The 17,704-nt window shown below is 43.3% G+C and overlaps 1 protein-coding gene across 1 annotated transcript in view; it reads right to left on the bottom strand.

The window, feature by feature from the left end:
• The window catches only part of robo1 (roundabout, axon guidance receptor, homolog 1 (Drosophila)), a 136,696-nt gene extending 125,929 nt beyond the window's left edge, over positions 1-10,767 (bottom strand). The window contains exon 1 of the mRNA XM_071524662.1: positions 10,671-10,767. Within this exon, the coding sequence (XP_071380763.1) occupies positions 10,671-10,731 (61 nt within the window). The 5' untranslated portion in view covers positions 10,732-10,767. The remainder of the gene's footprint in view (positions 1-10,670) is intronic.
• Positions 10,768-17,704: the final 6,937 nt, after the last annotated feature.

The raw sequence follows: 17,704 nt of genomic DNA, 5'->3' as shown, positions 1-17,704 counted from the left end.
CCATAAAACTTGCCTCAGTCTTCTGATAGTGTAGCTATATTTTTGTAAATGGGGCATAAAACAGTATTGTTAAGATTCCATCATCATCACATTATCATGACAGTCTTTGCCTTTGAGCGTGCTGTTGATCATTTGTCATATGCAATTCAAAGGTGACAAATCTGCTGACGATACTATAAACAAGCGTCCCTCCTTCCCTTGCCAAGGGCCACAGGGTACCAGTATAAGCTCCAGGGCGCTGGCATAATCACTATCAGTCATCAGGAGAGGACCCAGCGGAGGCCTTGAGGCCTGGAGCACCCGCCCCAGCTCCAGCTCCTGGCTCTGTCAGCTGGGAAACACATCCCTGGATCTCCCCTGGCGATGGAGGCCAGGTCGGGAGTGAGACGGCCCAGCAGAGCGCTCCTCTGGGAGGCTGGGGCCCATCCTGCTCCGGGGCCCCCATCTGGAGCCAAGACAATAGACGCAGTATTTCCCCTTCTGCTCCAGGCTTTTTCCATACAGGCCTGATACATTTGGAAGACACCAGGCACGATAGCATGTGTGATAGGGGAGTGCTGATGCTCATGAAACACCTCGTAAGTCAGCAGGAGACAGCAAAGAAATCTCTGTCTAATCTGTCAACAAAAACTCTCCTCACTAATTCTGCAAGTTCATGGATAAGAGTTATGAACAGAGTCTCTATATAACAAGATGACTCATTCATGAATATGACAAATAAAGCTTTCCCTCTTATATTTTGAATATCTATAGTAATTCAACATAGAGTGTCAGCAACATAAAAACAAGCAGGGAACGTGAAGAGAAATGCCAGGGAAAAAAATATACCACACAATAATGAATTTTTAACAGAAACCCAGGGGACACAATTGGGGATGAGTTGTAGCTCCTCCTGATACCAAGCTGCTCCAGTGAATGTCATTAGACACAAATAAAAGCTGTCAAACTCTGCAGAAGGCCATGAGGGCAGAATTCATTCCTGCAGGATAAATGCAGTTCCTGCGCTTTATTATATCCATTCACTGAGACAAGGAGGAAATCTGTAGTGGAGGGACTAGGATGCTTGTTAGGAAGCAGCCTGTCAAAATGGCTCTGGAGCACAGGCAGATGGGCTAAACAGAGCAGGCCGGATGTAAGCAAAGAGTCGGTCTCTCTGCCTGTCTGTCTGTCTAGTATCTACCTATCAGTCTATCCACACACAGTATGTCTGTCTGCGTCTGTCTGACTTCAGCAGCCCACTCCTCAGTTGACCCTGTGTATTTACCCTGATGGCCCCAGAAGAAAAATCAGACACTACTTCTCGGTGAAGAACTGCAACACCGGTGTCAAGGATGTCATTCACACAGCAGAGAAGAGACCTGAGCTGTAATTAATATGGAGCCCAGATGCCAGGCTTAGACCCTCGATAAGGAAGCTATACCGTATGCAGCAAAGTCAATGTTTGGAAGCGTATGCGGATTATGGAAAAGAAGCACGAGAGGGAGCGCAAGTGGGCAATTACTTCTTGTTTTTGTTTTCCAGCATTGCCAATTTTTAATGAGGTTTGACCAGTGCGATCTTAGTGATACATCAAAGCAGCCTGCAGCAGCAGGAGAGGAGAAGCAAGGGGTAATTGAATATACTGGTACATTTATTTCCCAACAGGGAACAGCTAGAGTCTCATTGCTGACTTCTCCTTTCGGAGCTGCTAGATGGAAAACCCTCAAGAGATTAATAGAAGTCTATTTCAGCACTACAATTTGTATACTATTTTGAAAAACAAATATATGGCTCAAAACAGAAATTACAAAAACACACTTAACACTTGCTGGATGGATATGACTCTTTTTCTCTACACTGTATATATTATGCAACCCGTTGAGGAGGAATGGTGATAGTACAACATTTGGGGTTAATGTAAATAAACAGTACACTTATTGTAGTTTAAACTCTGCTGTCTATGCAGATTTGTGTCCATAAGGATATGGTGCAGAGTCCGCGGTGGTCTGCTCTTCCCAAGGTCACACTCTGGACTGGCTGCGGTATTTCTGTTCCTGTGACTGGCCATGAGGGGATTGTGATAGGTGGCAGGGAACGAGGGGAGGGAGGGGAGGGGAGGGGAGGGGCCGGGGGTGGGGAGCAGTGGGGAGTAAGCATGACCAGCACACTCAGCTGGCACAGCCCAGCCACAGAGAGTATGGCATTTGGGCTGAGTGCCAAGAAAAAGAACAGCTCTGAAGAGATGCCAAAGTGAATCGGGGCAGGCACGGCCAAAAAGCACCTAATGCTTTTTAAATGTTATTTAGTTGATGGCAGTGGCTGATACAGGCCTACTGTTGGAGCGGTGTTATATTACAGTCTCCGAGAGCAGAGCTGATGACCTTAGCTGCTTATGTAGGCTATTCTAAATGTTCAGCCAAACACATTCTGAAACAAATCTCGGACAGCTGGGTGTTGAAAGGGAATTTCAGTTACAGCATTCAGTCAAGGGTACAACGGTAATGTTTGAGTGAAGAATCTTGGCACATTTCCTTAGGGTGCCCTTTAGGTTAAAAGGGTAAGAGCTGAGCACATACTATAGGAGTGTCAATGTGTGCATGCCTGCGTATGTGCATGCACGCATACATGGAACAATGGCTCATATACTGTAGCTGTGGATACAAGGTACTATTAAAGCGAAACGTGGCTCCCAGAGGCATGCCGTAGGTTAAGACTCAGTGGAGCCAGTTCCTCTTGTGGCAGAATCCCAGAGACACCAGCATGGGTCTGCTGAGTGGGGCATGGCCCGGGTCCAGCCAAATGGAACACAAATCGCCCCAAACTCTTTAAAACCTGGCCTGGAAAAATGAAACTGGGATGTAAGGCATGCCATGTGATGCACAGTAAATATTTGGTCAAAATTAATGAAGGGGCGAAGTCTGCCAAGAAGCCTTTTCTAGACGTCCACAGAGGGGAGACTGTGCCCAGTCTGGCATTAAAAAGAAATTTCCTTCTCCAGACGACTGCTCACAATCCTGTCTACTCTCCAGCACCCACTTACCACGTCCTCTCCTCAGAACACATACCAACTGTCCAGGTACACACTATGTCCAGCCAAACACTCTTCTCTTTCCCAGCTATAACTGAAAATGACTTGATCATAAACGTATCCCAGTTCCTTAATTCCCATCTGTCGGTTTTCTCCATTTGACGGCAGAAACACTATCAGACATCTGACCAAAATTTTTAGAGAAAACCTGTTTTCCTCCAGAGCGGGAGACAGAGGGGGAGGAGGAGTCAGATCTGTGCAAGATCAGCGGTGATGACAAATACCAGAGAGGAATTATTCTAATCACCAACGGCCTTTCAAACCGTTTTGCAAATGGAAAAAAAAGTCACCCTGAAGATATCTCTTCTCCCTTCCACTGATATTTTATTGATTTTCCAGAAAACTCCCTTCAAAAGTGATCAACACTGAGGCAAAATGCTCAGCAGAACTCCAACTAATAAAGAGACGTTTTTAAGTACTTACATGCTTTGTAATCTATCATTTATGCTTTATTTGTATCTATCAAGAAGGGTGTAATCTGGCCTGCCATACTAAAAATAGACAAGTAGAACATGAGCCCATAATATAAGGCCCATGCTATTGACGTCTCTGAATATAACCACTGAATTTCTGACATCATCCATACTTCAGCAGCAAACAGTAAATGCTTTGAAATAATTTTAGCAGTGGCTATCCAGACTAGGGGAGGAGGCCAAAAGCACTCCTGCATGTCCCAAGGGTGCCCATCATTATCATTAAAGAAGGGTGTAGAGGTGGAGGGAGAAGGGAATAGTTTGCTGTGATTAGTGCATAATGAGATGGGAAAAACACAGGCTGTCAAGGCTGAATGTCAGAAAGAATCACAACAGTCAAGTAGGACAGCATTCATCGCAGAGCGCCTACAGACATTTTGCAATAAGTTGTGAGCCAAAAAAGGTGAGATTACTGAAGCCAAGTGTGTGTTGGGGAAATAGAGGAGAGGCTCTAAAACTCGAGTGCACTTTTCATAGTTTGAGCTATGAAGCTTCCGATTAAGAATTAGTGACAGAGGCTAAATGGAATGCAAAGGCAATCTTGTGCTTAAAGCTTGAAGAACCTGTCTCTCACCCGCCAACTACAATTGTTATTCAATTAGGGCTTTCACTGTACCAGCAAAGGGAGAGGGGAGGGGTTGCAGAAAAGGGGAAACAGTACAGTTGAAGGAGACGGTGAGGGGTGACAGAGAAGAGTGATAAACAGCTCTGCAAGTCTTTCAAAGCAGTATTTAGAGTTGAAAAGCTCTTTGAAGAGGTGGAAATCCTGAAGCTTTTATTATGAGTTAAATGTATCACTCCTTTTCAAAAGGTTACAGTGTCTGTCTGTTTTACAGATAAATGGTGGCACCACACACATTCTCTAGACCAAAGGCATTAAAAAAAACAACTAATGTTTGGGATTATTGTGTTCAATTCAATGGGGACATCAGATTTAAGCAAAATGTCACCAATTTGCAGAAAGCAGGTAAGGCTGATAACAGATCAGGATTAGTGTTAATCTCCTAACTCAGAGCGACAGTGTGTTTACATGTTGGAAATTCACCCAGTTATTTGAAGCCTCCTCACCATGGTTACAGCTGAATGGTGGGAGCTCCTCCAACAGCAGGCCTGTAGTGGTGAATTTCAAGGTCACCTTGCCGTTAATTATGTTTTCCAGCGTTTCCTTTTAAATAAAGCATACTCCTCTTTTTATCACCGTCTTTTGTGTGACAGAATAACTGGAATAACGGGAACTGTTACATAAAGTTGCTGATGAAGCTCTGGATGAGAGCAGGCTCTGAACATGAACCTCGGTTGCACTGTGTGGATTTAAAAAGTGACGTTTCAAAATGCAAAGTAAATAGGATGAAATCTTGGAAAGTTGTCAAGAACATCAACATGGTCAAAACCCAAGACGCATCAGGGTGGAGAGGGCTTGTCACCAGTGGGAATCTCGACTACAGCAGCTAAGAGGGGGAGGAACCGAGGATATTAATCAACTAATTAGCAGTCTCTCTTTTAACTGCTAATTTAATCTATTCCTCTCAATCTCTTTAATGGCATTTTCCCCTGTCAGTTATAACCAAAGGGAGGTTTTAGCATTTCAAAAGTGTATCCAGGCCTTGCAATGAGGGGGGCAATAGAATGGTCACCGAGGCTGGGAGGAGGCCTGAGCTCAGGGAGAGGGAAAGAAAAGAAGGATACAGGGCTAAAGCTGTCCTCAATGCCATCTCTCAGTCTCCCCCAGTGGAGAAAATGAAAGGAAGGGAGGTCTGAGCCTTTTTAAAATGCACAAGGCAGAGCACCCCACCGTAGCATAGCTTCTCCACCACAGCAAACGCTGGGCCCAGGGCAAGCCTTATGGGAGTTCCTGAGTATGCAGAATTTAGATACATGAGGGATGTTGGCCGTACTACACCAAACCAAACCCACAGCGCCACATTAAAGCCCTCTGACCAGGATCTTTTATTTACTCAGCACTTCTAAAAATCAACCTCACCTCCTCCCAGATGTCCACCTTTAAAAGAAAAAAAAAACACACACACACACACCAATGTCCTTGCCTCACAGTTTCCACCACTATCACCCTAATCAGCACATTCTGTGCCATGAGGGACCGGTGGAATATGCAATGTGAGCGTAGAGAGAGTCAGATCAAGAGTATTCCCTGAGCTAGTGTCTCATGCATGTTTGCCTGCTCCGTCCTCCCCTTCGTCCTCCGTTCTCCCCTCCAACCCCCTTCCACACCCTGGGGCAGCCTTTGTGTATCTCCCCCCCCCCTGCACCACCACCCTCCCCACACACACCCCCCACACACCCTCAGTCCCTTCTCCTCCCCTCCTCCATGCCTTACAATCGCCCTGTTGAGGCGACACAATGCGGCCTCCCCATCCCCGTCCCCATGGGCTCTTTCTGCATGTCGGCCTGCTTTATCTAAGAAAAGGCTCTGCACTGACCAGCCACAAAAAAGGCAAGTCTTAAAAAAAACTGGGCCAAAACAAAATGTAGAAGGGGGGATGGGTAAGAGGATGAGGAGAAAACTAAATCTCCCCCACTTCCACACATACACACAAACACACATCCCATCTCTCTCTCTCTGTCTCTCTCTCTCTCTCACATTCACAACTATATTAGTGGAAACGAAATCGTGGTGAAGCTACATTGAGTAAATATGCATATTCAGTGTAGTATCAAATCTACATTAGGCATTATGTAATTCGCTCTTTCATTACTGTGTCTGCATTTTTCATTATAGGCAGCGAAGCCGTGGGATTTCTAAGCATGCCATTAGTGAGCTGAGACAGAACCCAGACAACACCTTTCATCCTATAAGGACATGCCATTTATCACCTCCACACACAGCGCCAATAGGGAATGTTTGTCCTCCACGTCAACTGTCAAAACAAGATACATTAACTATACTGACTGACCCGTGAGTCTCATATCCTGTGGGGTCGCAGTGACACGCCTACTGCCTGCTATTATCAGCTGGCTCCCGACTAAAAAGCTTATGTGAAGTTATGTTCTGAAATGGTCAGAGTGCTCCTGCTATTCTTACTCCAGGGGGCTTAACTCTGTCTGGCCATACATTTTTTGGAGCTCAGACTGACAGACAAGCTGACAGGCCAAGTAATGCTGGCTAAGTGAATTATAATAACATTTAAACAGTTAATCAGCAAGCAGTGACCAATACGCCCTCTCCAATTCTCACTTGCCAAACCAAAAAGCCTGGGAAGAAGTACCAGTTCATTCCTGAGGGATTTAACATGCCAAGAGGTTGGTGCTCAGGGCATGGGGATGTTTCTTTAGTTTTATAAAATTATCTCAAATATCTAAATCCTTAGAGTCTCCTAGCAGACATGCTTATCAGTCAAACTGCAGCCACGGCAAATTACAAACTATTGACGTCAAATGGATCTGTTAATTAATCCAATTAAGGAGCTCTTTTAGGCCCATTAAAGGAAGAGCAGTTGGGAGAAAGCAGATCATTAAGTGTCACCGCCTAATTTATCTCCCCTCAAACAAACTGCTTTGAAATGTTTATCTAGTCAGTCACTAATGACTTAGCCATGGTTCTCATGAGCGGGAAGAGGACACGGGCCGCCCTCCCACATTCCTCTGTGTGGTTTCACTAAGCCAAAGTCGGCCTAATCCTGGATCTTAGGGTGTAAACCCTGCTTGATTTGGATTAGGATCAGATTAATGGGCATTAGTGGAAGTTATAGAGATAGAGCTCTGTGGGCACTGTCACCTCACACAGGTGTGTCACTTATCGCACCTCAGAGAGAGAGAGAGAGAGAGAGAGAGAGAGAGAGGGGCGACACGGCTGTCCTGAGGGTACCCCGTTATGTTGTGCAGCACACCCACTGCCTTCACACAACATCCATTCAGAAAGAAATACTTTCAAAATCACATTTTTGGGTGATTTGTTACCACAGCATGCTTCACAACACCGATTAAAAGTGAGTGTGTGTGTGAGACGTTAAGGGAAAGAGGCTGGCTGTAATGAGTGTGTGTTCAGTGCAAGTGGGGATGTGAAAGTAAGAAGGCAAGAGACGGAGACAGGTCTCACCTGTGGTCTCTGGTCATTAATTGGCTCTGGAGCCTGCTGTGTCCTGTCATATCATCATGATGTAGGAGGTGGAAGGGCTCCGCAATTTATCAGCACTTAAGAGTCAATTTGTCAAGACTTCAACTGCTAGGGGCTGCAGGGGCTGTGGCTGATTAACAGGGCACCACTCCCACTGCCCATATCTTTATCAACACTCTGACTCTGACACTTGTACACACACACACACACAAACCACACACACACATCGCTACGCTTGGAAATAACTGCGCTGAGAATCTCCAGCAACACTGATGCAACTTTGCGCAGGGAGAAGCTCCATTAATTCTGCCGTATTTGCCGTGCAATTATATCAAACCGGTAACAAATGTGATTACCAACACTCCTTATCTCAGCAAAGGAATCCAGAGTCTCATATTCATTGTGAGAAGTGTGGGCTCCTCGTTCCCTCTGAGGTGAGTAAGGTCTGATGAGCGCTTGGAGGAGAGATAACAACCATTTAGTGTATAGCAGGAGGATAGATCACCTGATAACAGGGCGAGACGTGATGGATGGAGGCATCAATTTACAACCTTCAGACAGACCAAGGCAGCAATAAGCAAGTCACCACAAGTCTGACAAGGGCAAAGATCATCCCATCTCTCTCCTTCTCTCTCCCCTGCTCTCTCTCCCTCTCACAAACACACACAAGAATATATTTCACAAAAGCAAACACAATACATTTTTACAACAGCGCGAGCAACGTGAAAATAATCCGATACAATACAACCCAGAGATGTTATTAAACACCATTAGGAGTTCACTACAGAGACCTGATATCATCCCTACACTAAAATGAAATCGTTAACCCTCCCATTAGCAGCAAATATGAAATATTTTTCTGGCAAGTGGCGTGTAATCCAATTTTCCTGACAACTAGTATCTAATCCTTTGAGCATCTGCTGACCAGTCCATCTCTATTAGCGGGCCCTCTTCTCACGCCTCTCCCCTTCTCACGCCTCTCCCCCAAGAAAACACAGACATCCCCACTGCCAGGTGTAATTGGAAACCCTGGTGTCTGAAGGTCCCTCTCAGACGGGACAGCAGCGTTCCTGGCTCGGCCCGGGCGCAGAGCGGCCCGGAGCAGAGAGGGAGCCGCCGCCTCGTTCTCCGCTCTCACCTCTGACCCTACATCCTGTTTAGGTGTTACAGCGTTTCCTCAATCGACTGCGGCTCCCACACTCCACCTCACCACCACATCCCTGCCTCTGTCTCTCTGTCTGTCTGCGCCCGGCCCGCCAGCTCTTTTAACTCCACAGGAAACAAAGACGCAATTCAGGAAACCAATCAGGAAGCACAACTAACATTTGAACTGTGGAACGATAAAATCCTTCAGAAGGACACTGAGACTGGAGGCCTTCAGTTTCTGAATTGAGTTTTAACTACAATTCAGCTGAGAGCGTTTTCCTGGGATGATTTAAGATGCCCCATTAAAAACCATTGGGGAAAAATACAATAATTTCAGTTTGAGCTACAATAAGAGGTGTGGCAATATAAATTAATGAGGGTATATTGTGTTCATATTCTTGTCTTGAGTTGTCATTCTGCTTAGGTGCTTTAGGTGCTGAAAGATGTTGCTTTTAGGCACATTAAGAACCAGACTAAGTATTTAGTGCAGGTAAGCCATGATGCTTTTTCAGGTTTAAACTTGAAAACAATTACCCTGACTCTTACTTATAGGTAATTACATAGCTGTGCTATAGGGCTATAATAAACTGCAGTAAAGAGTCTGGAAGTCATCACTGTGACTTATTCTACAGTAGGTTTGCTATGGGTACTAAAACTAAATAAATAAATAAATACAGTAGTGTTAAAAAAACAACTAGTCATGGTTGACTAGTTGTTCATAACATCCATTTCACATTTACACAAATGTTCCTCTCGCCTTAAATTGTCCTATTTTTACAGGTTTTGTACAACTTTTTCTTTGTCCAAAATGCCCCACTGGCTTACATTCAGGATGCTCTTCCCCTATAAAGTCTCATAATGGGGTGGCAGGCATTCGCTTCCTCACAACACAGGAGCAACTGACCTGGAAAACCCCAGCTAGCATGATCCAGGAGCTCTATAAAGACTCTATAAAGACATCCATGTGATGGATGAGGGAGGCAGTATGTGTTAGATAATAAGGAATGATATAGAGGGCATTAGAAGAAAATGAGAATTTAAACCAAGCTTCTGTAGCTCCATATTCAGTAAGTTGTATAAAAGGTGCAAAAGACAAGTAAAACAAGTTCAACAATCACACAATAACAAAAACCTTGATTTAAAACAATAAGAAGCTATATTATGTGTCATTTGATGTGCTGCATAGCCACCAATTACAAAAAAAAAAAAAAAGTTGCACTCAGCAATAATGGTCATCCATGGGCAGAATCATGACAAACATGGAAACCTGGTCTCCAGCGGGGCTCCTGCTGTCTATATGACTGATGATAGCTGCTCTCTCCACTTATCCCACATGGCTTCAGCACTTTATGTGTGACTTTATGTGTGCTCAGCTATTTAAAGTTAGACATCCCCTTCACCCTCACAGTTGACTTTTCTTGGGCAAGAGAGAGAAAATTAAACTTTTGTGTATCAAAACAGGCTTTTCTCATTTCATTTCATTTCATTTCAAAGCATGCAACTCTAAACACACACTGGAGATGAGCCTCTGGCGAACATCAGGCCAAGGCCTTTATCACACTCAGCTTGAACAAAGTCTAATGTTTAAAAATATTTTCTCCTGTTTCTCCTGAAATAAGTCTGTGTCTACATTTGCCATGCAACTAACCTACCCCATTGTACAGGCAGATATTTCAGTAATTAAAACATAGCTCATTACTTGATTTGCAATTAAATATTTTTGTTCTGCATGTCTAACTGAATAATAAAGTTATATAAGGGGTGTATGCCATTCATAAGAGTTGTATTGGGATAACTTTTCTCTTCTGGTTTGTTTTTCCATGTTTTTTTCTTTTTTTACCCCTCAAAATCAAGCGTGTAAAACCCACACAATATACCAGGACCAGATTACTTCAGAATAACATTTACCTACCTGAGCACACATGGAGAATTCCTACTAGAAATACAATTCCAATAGAAGTTGGAGACATCATTCAACGTCTCTCGTATGAGAAAATGTCTTGTGTAATCCAAATTATTCGAAAAACAATTTAGGCATCCGCTCCTTCATGTCAAATTGCCAAACAAAAAATTCAGAATCCAGAGTTTGAAAATGTAATACCCAGGTTTTAGTTTGTTAGACAAAAAAAAACAGCAATATATCATTACAGTCCAAGAACAGCTTGCTTTGGCTTCTTATTATGAATGAGAAAAATGGTTAAAAAAAAAAAAATAAAAAACACACAGTTCCAAACGGTCCCAAAACTCAAAACATACGCTGTTGATCTAATGTATCAGTAGTCCAACTGAACTGAATGATTATGTTAAAAGTATGCAAGAATATTTTAGCAGATAAGTAGCGCGGCTCTGTCCTTTCTTTGAATTCATCCCGTTTCTGCCGTGCGCTCAATGGCCAAGCCAGGCGATCTCATTCAAATCATTTAGTTCCTTTGTGCTGTGCAAAAAAAAACAGCAAAAAGAAAATAATAAAACCCCTGGAACTGAAAGTTAAGTCACAAGTGGGTAAAATAAAGTGAGCGGTCGCTGTAGTCCAGGCTAAAGGCTCTCTGTCCTTGCAGTCACATTATTTCAGTCCAGTTTTGAATCTGTCACTTGAGATCGGAAACTTTGCAAGTTAGTCCTGTCCTCCCTCATCCGCAAGATCCAGACAGAAGATCAGTCCAACTTTTCCATCACTTTTCCCCCGATTCACTTCTGCCGCAACTCCGATTGATCCGTACGTGCGTCGCAGACCCCGAACCTCAGGCAAGGGGGGAAATACGATTCACATTCACAGCATTTCATTCAAGGAGAGCGGAATGCCTCGTCAATTGGTATGTGCCTTTCTACCCCCTCCATAGACCCGACAATGTTTCACAGAGAAGAAATTTAACCTCTTCCCGCCTGGATCCCTCAGAGCAGCGCAGTCACAGCTCGCACAGCAGACTACTGGATTTTGGTAAACTAAACCAAAAGATGAGGGAAACCATGCGAAAGTAACCGGACAAGTTTTTTTTATAATCCTTCTGTGGTCCCTAACGCAAAATCACTATAATATTTCTATAATATACAGGGGACTTCGTGTGTCTGTGATCTCCTATGGTATCCTATAATAATCCTATAATATTCCAATATTAGGGACTATAGATTTGTATAGCATCCATCTAAAATGTATTATAGGCTAACTATGGTTCGTTGTCGTAAGGCTGGCCAAACACAACGTAGATCTAACCAACTTGGTGTTATTTTACATTGTAGGCTTAATGCTTAATACTTCTATATCTTGTTTTACACTGTGAGTCTAATGCTTAATGCTTCCATATGTATTGTTTTACATCGTGAGCTTAATGTTTAAAGCTTCTATATCTTGTTTTACATCGTGAGATTAATTCTTACTGCTTCTACAAAGCTCCCATCCTGCTTCAAATATAAGGATCTTCTCATTTTACAATAAGGCATAGTGTAGCCTACAGCAAATAATTCAAGTTAGACCTCATTACAGTGGTACTTTGCGATTTTCATGGGTTAGCCAGGTGTCTGTTGGGTTTTTATTGTTATGGCACACACCCTATATATTTCCCTGTTACAATCCAAAGTACAAGAGAGGTTATTCATACATCAGTATAGTGCTCTATGAGTGAGTGCAATTGGTTAAAATTAAAATTTGGTCTAAGGATTTATCCGGTGGCCAATATTCCCAATTTAAATTAATTTAAGTTATGTGAGATCAACTTTTACTGTCCGAAAAAAAGAAACAAAGGGTTTTTCATCTGGTCCTTCAATTCAGATCTCAATGAATGACTTGAATAGGCCTATCTGTGAACATTCATTTTCAATGATGTGATAAAAATTTATGGTCTACTAATTCCTTTCACCCTACACACACTCTGAGGCATAACCAACTTTAGACACAGTAACTTTATTAGGTCGGATATACATTATTCATCGCCATCGTATTATAAATCTTGTATTAAAAAAGTCTAGATAGATCACAAATGTGGGGGGGGGAAAAAAATGACTACATAAACCTGAAGAGGGAATTTCACAGTTCCCCAGCTCAGCTCGCTCGAGCTGCAGTTCAGACTCCATGCTGAACATTCGTTACCAAACAGCGCCCTCCAGTGAAGGTTATCTAACCTGATCTAACAAAGGCTGTTTTCACCAGCAAGGAATGCACACACCATACCTTCTATGGAGGGTATCTGTTGTGGTATAAGATATATGCAGGCCTATGAACCTATTAGGCAACTAGTCCAGGGATTCCAATTTTCAATGCCAGAAATAGATACGCTTCAGACCACAGACCCATATTTGATGAAGGTTTTTGTCTCAGGGACCCCTGTTAAAAATGTTGTTGTCTGTATATATGCTAGGCGGGCGATAACAGCGGAGAGAGTGAAACCTTTGATCAGAATTTATTTATTTATATAGATAGAGATATAATCTCTTTTTCAAGAGAGACCTGGTCCAAGAAATGCCATTGCTATACATTCTCTCATAGAGTGCTAACTTACAGTGTATCTATTTAATGAAATAATAGTGAAATTGAACTAGTTGTTATTTTGCTTTGAGAGCTGCTGGACCCCTGGAGGTCTCTGCACCCCAGTTTGAGAACCACTGATCTAGTCTACCTCATGCTGAGTGATGAGGGAGGCCTACCAGACTGACATATTAGGACGAAAATCTAGCTTTCATCTCCTACCATGCATTTATTTCTCATTCATCCATATGTGCATTATATTACAGTTTTACACAGTCCATTCCCACTTGGTCCTCCTGTGCCCTGTTTTCTAGAAAGCTCTTACTTGTCCTGGATCTGTAACTGGCTGCTCAGCTGAACACTTCCAATTGAATAGTAAATTTTCCCAGAGCCAGCAGGAGGGAACTGTAACATAGAAGCAATTATCAGCAAAGCCCCCACTTAGACCCACCAGCATAGGAGTGTTGTATGGGAGGACTGGCTGCTGCAGGAGGATGTGAGCAGCTCAACTTTTTTTTTGATGTTGCACAGTAAAGAGTGAAATGTTGTGGCACAATAAAATTGTGCCACAGAAAACAGACAGTTGTCACAGTTCACTCACAGTACATTCATCTCTCTGGCGCTCTCTCATTGTGTGCACACAGCAGAATGAAAGGAAAAGGAATGTATACAATGTAGGAATTGAAAGAATTTCTGTTTCTTGAAAGATTGATAAAGCACAGTGCTAAATTTTATACAAACATTCCATCATAAAAAATATAAAATAAATGGTGACATGTAGGCTACTCTTTGGCCCTGCCCTCCACCACCACCAATTGAATGTAAATGCTGGACCAAGCCCTTTTGTACTTTGCTTTTTTTGAACCCTTCTCCTTGGTTGTCAAAAAAAAGAAGAAAAAAAAAGCCACACAGTACACAAGTTGCGACAGCTGAGCTCTCTGAACAGTGAGGCTCTCTGTTCTCTCTCTTCCCCTCCCTTGAAACCTTGATCAGACCAGCACAGAGGCAGGAAAACTGACATATTGTCTTGGCTATGATGGCAGTGGGCCTGAGGTGGAGACAGCAGAGAGCTTTTTAACACTACCGCCAAATCACTTTCCCACAAAACAACTTCCAAGAATATAAAAGGTATAAAAGGACAACAAACTTCTCCATCTTTGACTGCAAAGCACTCCGGGGCTTTAACTTGTTACATTTGTAGCAACCGCTAAAGGAAACCAAAACAACTTTTTGATGCTGTCAAACATTTGAAGAGTCATTATTTTTGGTATGCTGGTTATGTAATATAGCACTTATTTTACTTACTGTGAGAGACCTGGTTACATTTGTGTGGCTTGTTGTGGGAATGCCTCAAAGTCTGGTGGTTTTGGTGGAGTCCAAGAGCGTTAGCCAGCAGCCGTTTGCACCAGTGAGACTGGGAGTGCTGTAACCCAGTGTGGCGATGGGCTCCATGCAGTCCCTTATGGTCTTTAGGGACCCCCAGCATGACCAGCATGGCAAGCAGCACCACCAGCAAACATACAAGCTGCATGGTGACTGGCAACACAGAACCTAGCAAGTCTAGGTAGGCTTGATCCAACTATCATAAAAAAACAAGTTTATGGTGCTACTTCAATAGGTCCTCCACGAGGTTTAGACTGCAGATTGCTCCCTTACGCAAAATCTCACGCAAAATCTCACGCAAAATCCATATTTTATCCCATTACACCACAGGTATTCCTTCAAAAGTAACAATTAAGAAAAATGCAGAAAGAACCCATTCCAATGATCTTGAAGATGTTCTATAACAGCTATAAACTGCAAAGAGTGTGGCGTACTTCCCAGCAAGAGTCCTTGATGCTGCTACCCTTGAGATCTGCCAAATACATAAACCCCTGCAGGCTTCGCTAGTCTCCTAAATCCAGTGACAATGTTTCCCCCCAGAGTACGATGGGATCTTAATGAGGGGAACCCTGTATACAATGTGCATGGTGAAGTTCACTCCCCTCTCCATCTCACCATCTCATCGCTCAATGGGCCGACCGTCTCTCATCTTCCCGGCCTATTATCTCTGATAATTCTCCTTTTAATATTCAAAGGGAGTTTGTGGACGTTCCGCCTTTTCTTATGATGTGTCTATGCGTACAGCAGGATGGGGGATCCTGTAGACTACATGCTGTGAGTCCCTTTCAGATGTGTTGGACTTCTCACAAAACCTAGGCCGCCTCAGCATAGAGGTGATGGGGTGACGCGCAGGCGGGGCGAGGCAAGGCAAGCCCACATTCCCTTCCCCCTGACTAAGACTATTTAATGGCTTTCATTCCCAGCTCACCAGCTCACAAAACAAGATGGCATAAAACAAAACCTTTCCCCCCTCAAAAAAGATACTCCCTGTTGAGAGGCAAACATAGCACTCTATCCCAGAGACAGAAAAATAAGACCATTTTTCCCTCCTCAGAGAGAATGGTGCATTTTGGGACTTGACACTCCACACGCTAAGATGTTTTATGATGCCCAAAAATAAATAAGTTAGTAGGTAAACAGAAAGTTGTCAAAGTTGCCGTTAGAGTCACCTTGGACAGAATGTGGGAGTCACAGGTATGTTTGAGCTCCTTTCACAGTCACTTTTCGCTGGATGCTTACCATACTTCTCTCGCCTCACATTCACTGCAGCCTTTTATCATTCAGGTCCTGTCCTTGAGGAACCATCCATTTATTTATTTATTGTGATACTTTCCTCTTTATAAGACAGGAATCGAAATTTGTAGGCTTTGTCAGTTGCCAATGGGCAGCGCGTCTCCAAGGTGTTTTGGAAAGATAAACTTGAATAACATGAGGTAAAAGGATTGCATTTGATTGAGCTCTTTCAACATTTTCCAAGACAATCAGTAAATAGCTGCAGGGTATATTTGTCATGTTTCTGTTTTTGGGCTGTGATCCGTTTTACAGTTACATATAGGCAACCCATCACAAATCAGAGGCAGTGTCTGTGCTGACTGAGTGAGCCATCAGGACCTTGTTGTCCTTCGTCAGGAAAGGGCAACACTCTATGGTTTGTTTTATGCTCACAGACAGACTGGAATTTGTGTGGAATAGAAGTTATGAGATTGGATAAAACATCGTCTGGCTGATGGCATCAATTTCCATAATTTCAAAGCTCGGTCCTCCTCTCTTCACCAACCCCAGTGGATGACCAGAGGCAGAATATACAATAGTGCAAACAGATGGGATTACGCTTACCCAACTAAGCCAACATTCATTCCATCTCTTACAACCATATGGAGATCTCTCATTTTTACAACTTCCTGTAGGCAGTAACTGTTGCATGATTGATAGGTGTGGTGACTTGAATCTGCAGGATATATCATGTTGAATGAAGAGTGCTTTGTCATGCAGCGGGCTCACTAGGAAGAGAAACTCTCACATTCTGTCATGGCACTCTTGAGAGAGAGAGATGAATTTCAAGTGGCATGACAGATGCTTAACATGGAACTGACAAGGAGCGAAAGGAGGGGGGTGGTAGAAAAGAAGTTGGATGAGGGAGGACAATTTGGGCGCGGTCTCAGACTCATATTGTTGCTCAGAGGGAGATGACCTGCAGTCCTGAGGAAGTTACAAATCATACTGGTGTCACTGTACCCCTCCAGGAGGCTATAAATCATCTCTGATTGGACGTTGAGGGAGTGGTGAAGCTCCAGGAAGCGCAAAGCATGCCACAACTGACTGCATGAGCCCCAGCCATGATTAGAAGTCTGCAATGTCTGATTTCAAGGCAAATGAAATGAACTGTACACCAGCCAAACAGTTTGATTTCTATCTCCTTTGAAAAAACAAAAAATGCCTTGTGATTAATAGCTAGGATGGTCAACAAGTACAAATTACATGGTTTAGGTAAATCAATACTGGGTGAAGCATAGTACACACATCATCAATATTTGGAGGTTTGCCTGACACATGGCCAAGGGATTCCAGCCAGTGGGGTTAATTGAAAACACAGTTGGCTGGTCAGTCTATGATCACAGACCAAGACACATACATACCAGCAGAGACTGAAGGTGAAATACTAAGTGCAGTGCTGTCATATTTCTGGAACATCTGAGGCCGAAACCTCAGTGAGTGTCAGGCCATCTTTTCCTTTCTATCCACCATGGACAATACTCTGGTCTTTGAGCTTTATGCGAGAGCCCAAGAATGTATCTGCCTGGGCTCCGGCCCAGCGCAAATACATCAATCCCACTGAAACAAACCTAACAAATAAGCCAAAAAGTGTCTTCAAAACTGGACAAGGCTAAAGATGTCTCTTGTCAACATTACATTGAGGGAATGCCAAAGAGAGAGAGTAAGAGAAGAGACGGGGAGGAGGGAGAGGCTATACAAAGGAAGTAAGATGCAAAGCAGAGTGAAAGAAAATATAAACAGAATAGTGAGAACATTCTTCTCCTCACTATAGCCTCTCTGTTCAGCTTTCAGACATGATAAAAAAGACAGGGGTCTACTGAAAGAAAATG

The sequence above is a fragment of the Centroberyx affinis genome, unplaced genomic scaffold, assembly GCF_046629955.1.
Source record: "Centroberyx affinis isolate AG114_WGS23_722 - 3 ecotype Tasmania unplaced genomic scaffold, CSIRO-AGI_Caff_v1 ptg001219l_1, whole genome shotgun sequence".
NCBI classification, from domain to species: domain Eukaryota; kingdom Metazoa; phylum Chordata; class Actinopteri; order Beryciformes; family Berycidae; genus Centroberyx; species Centroberyx affinis.
This window is presented reverse-complemented; position numbering and strand designations above follow the sequence as displayed.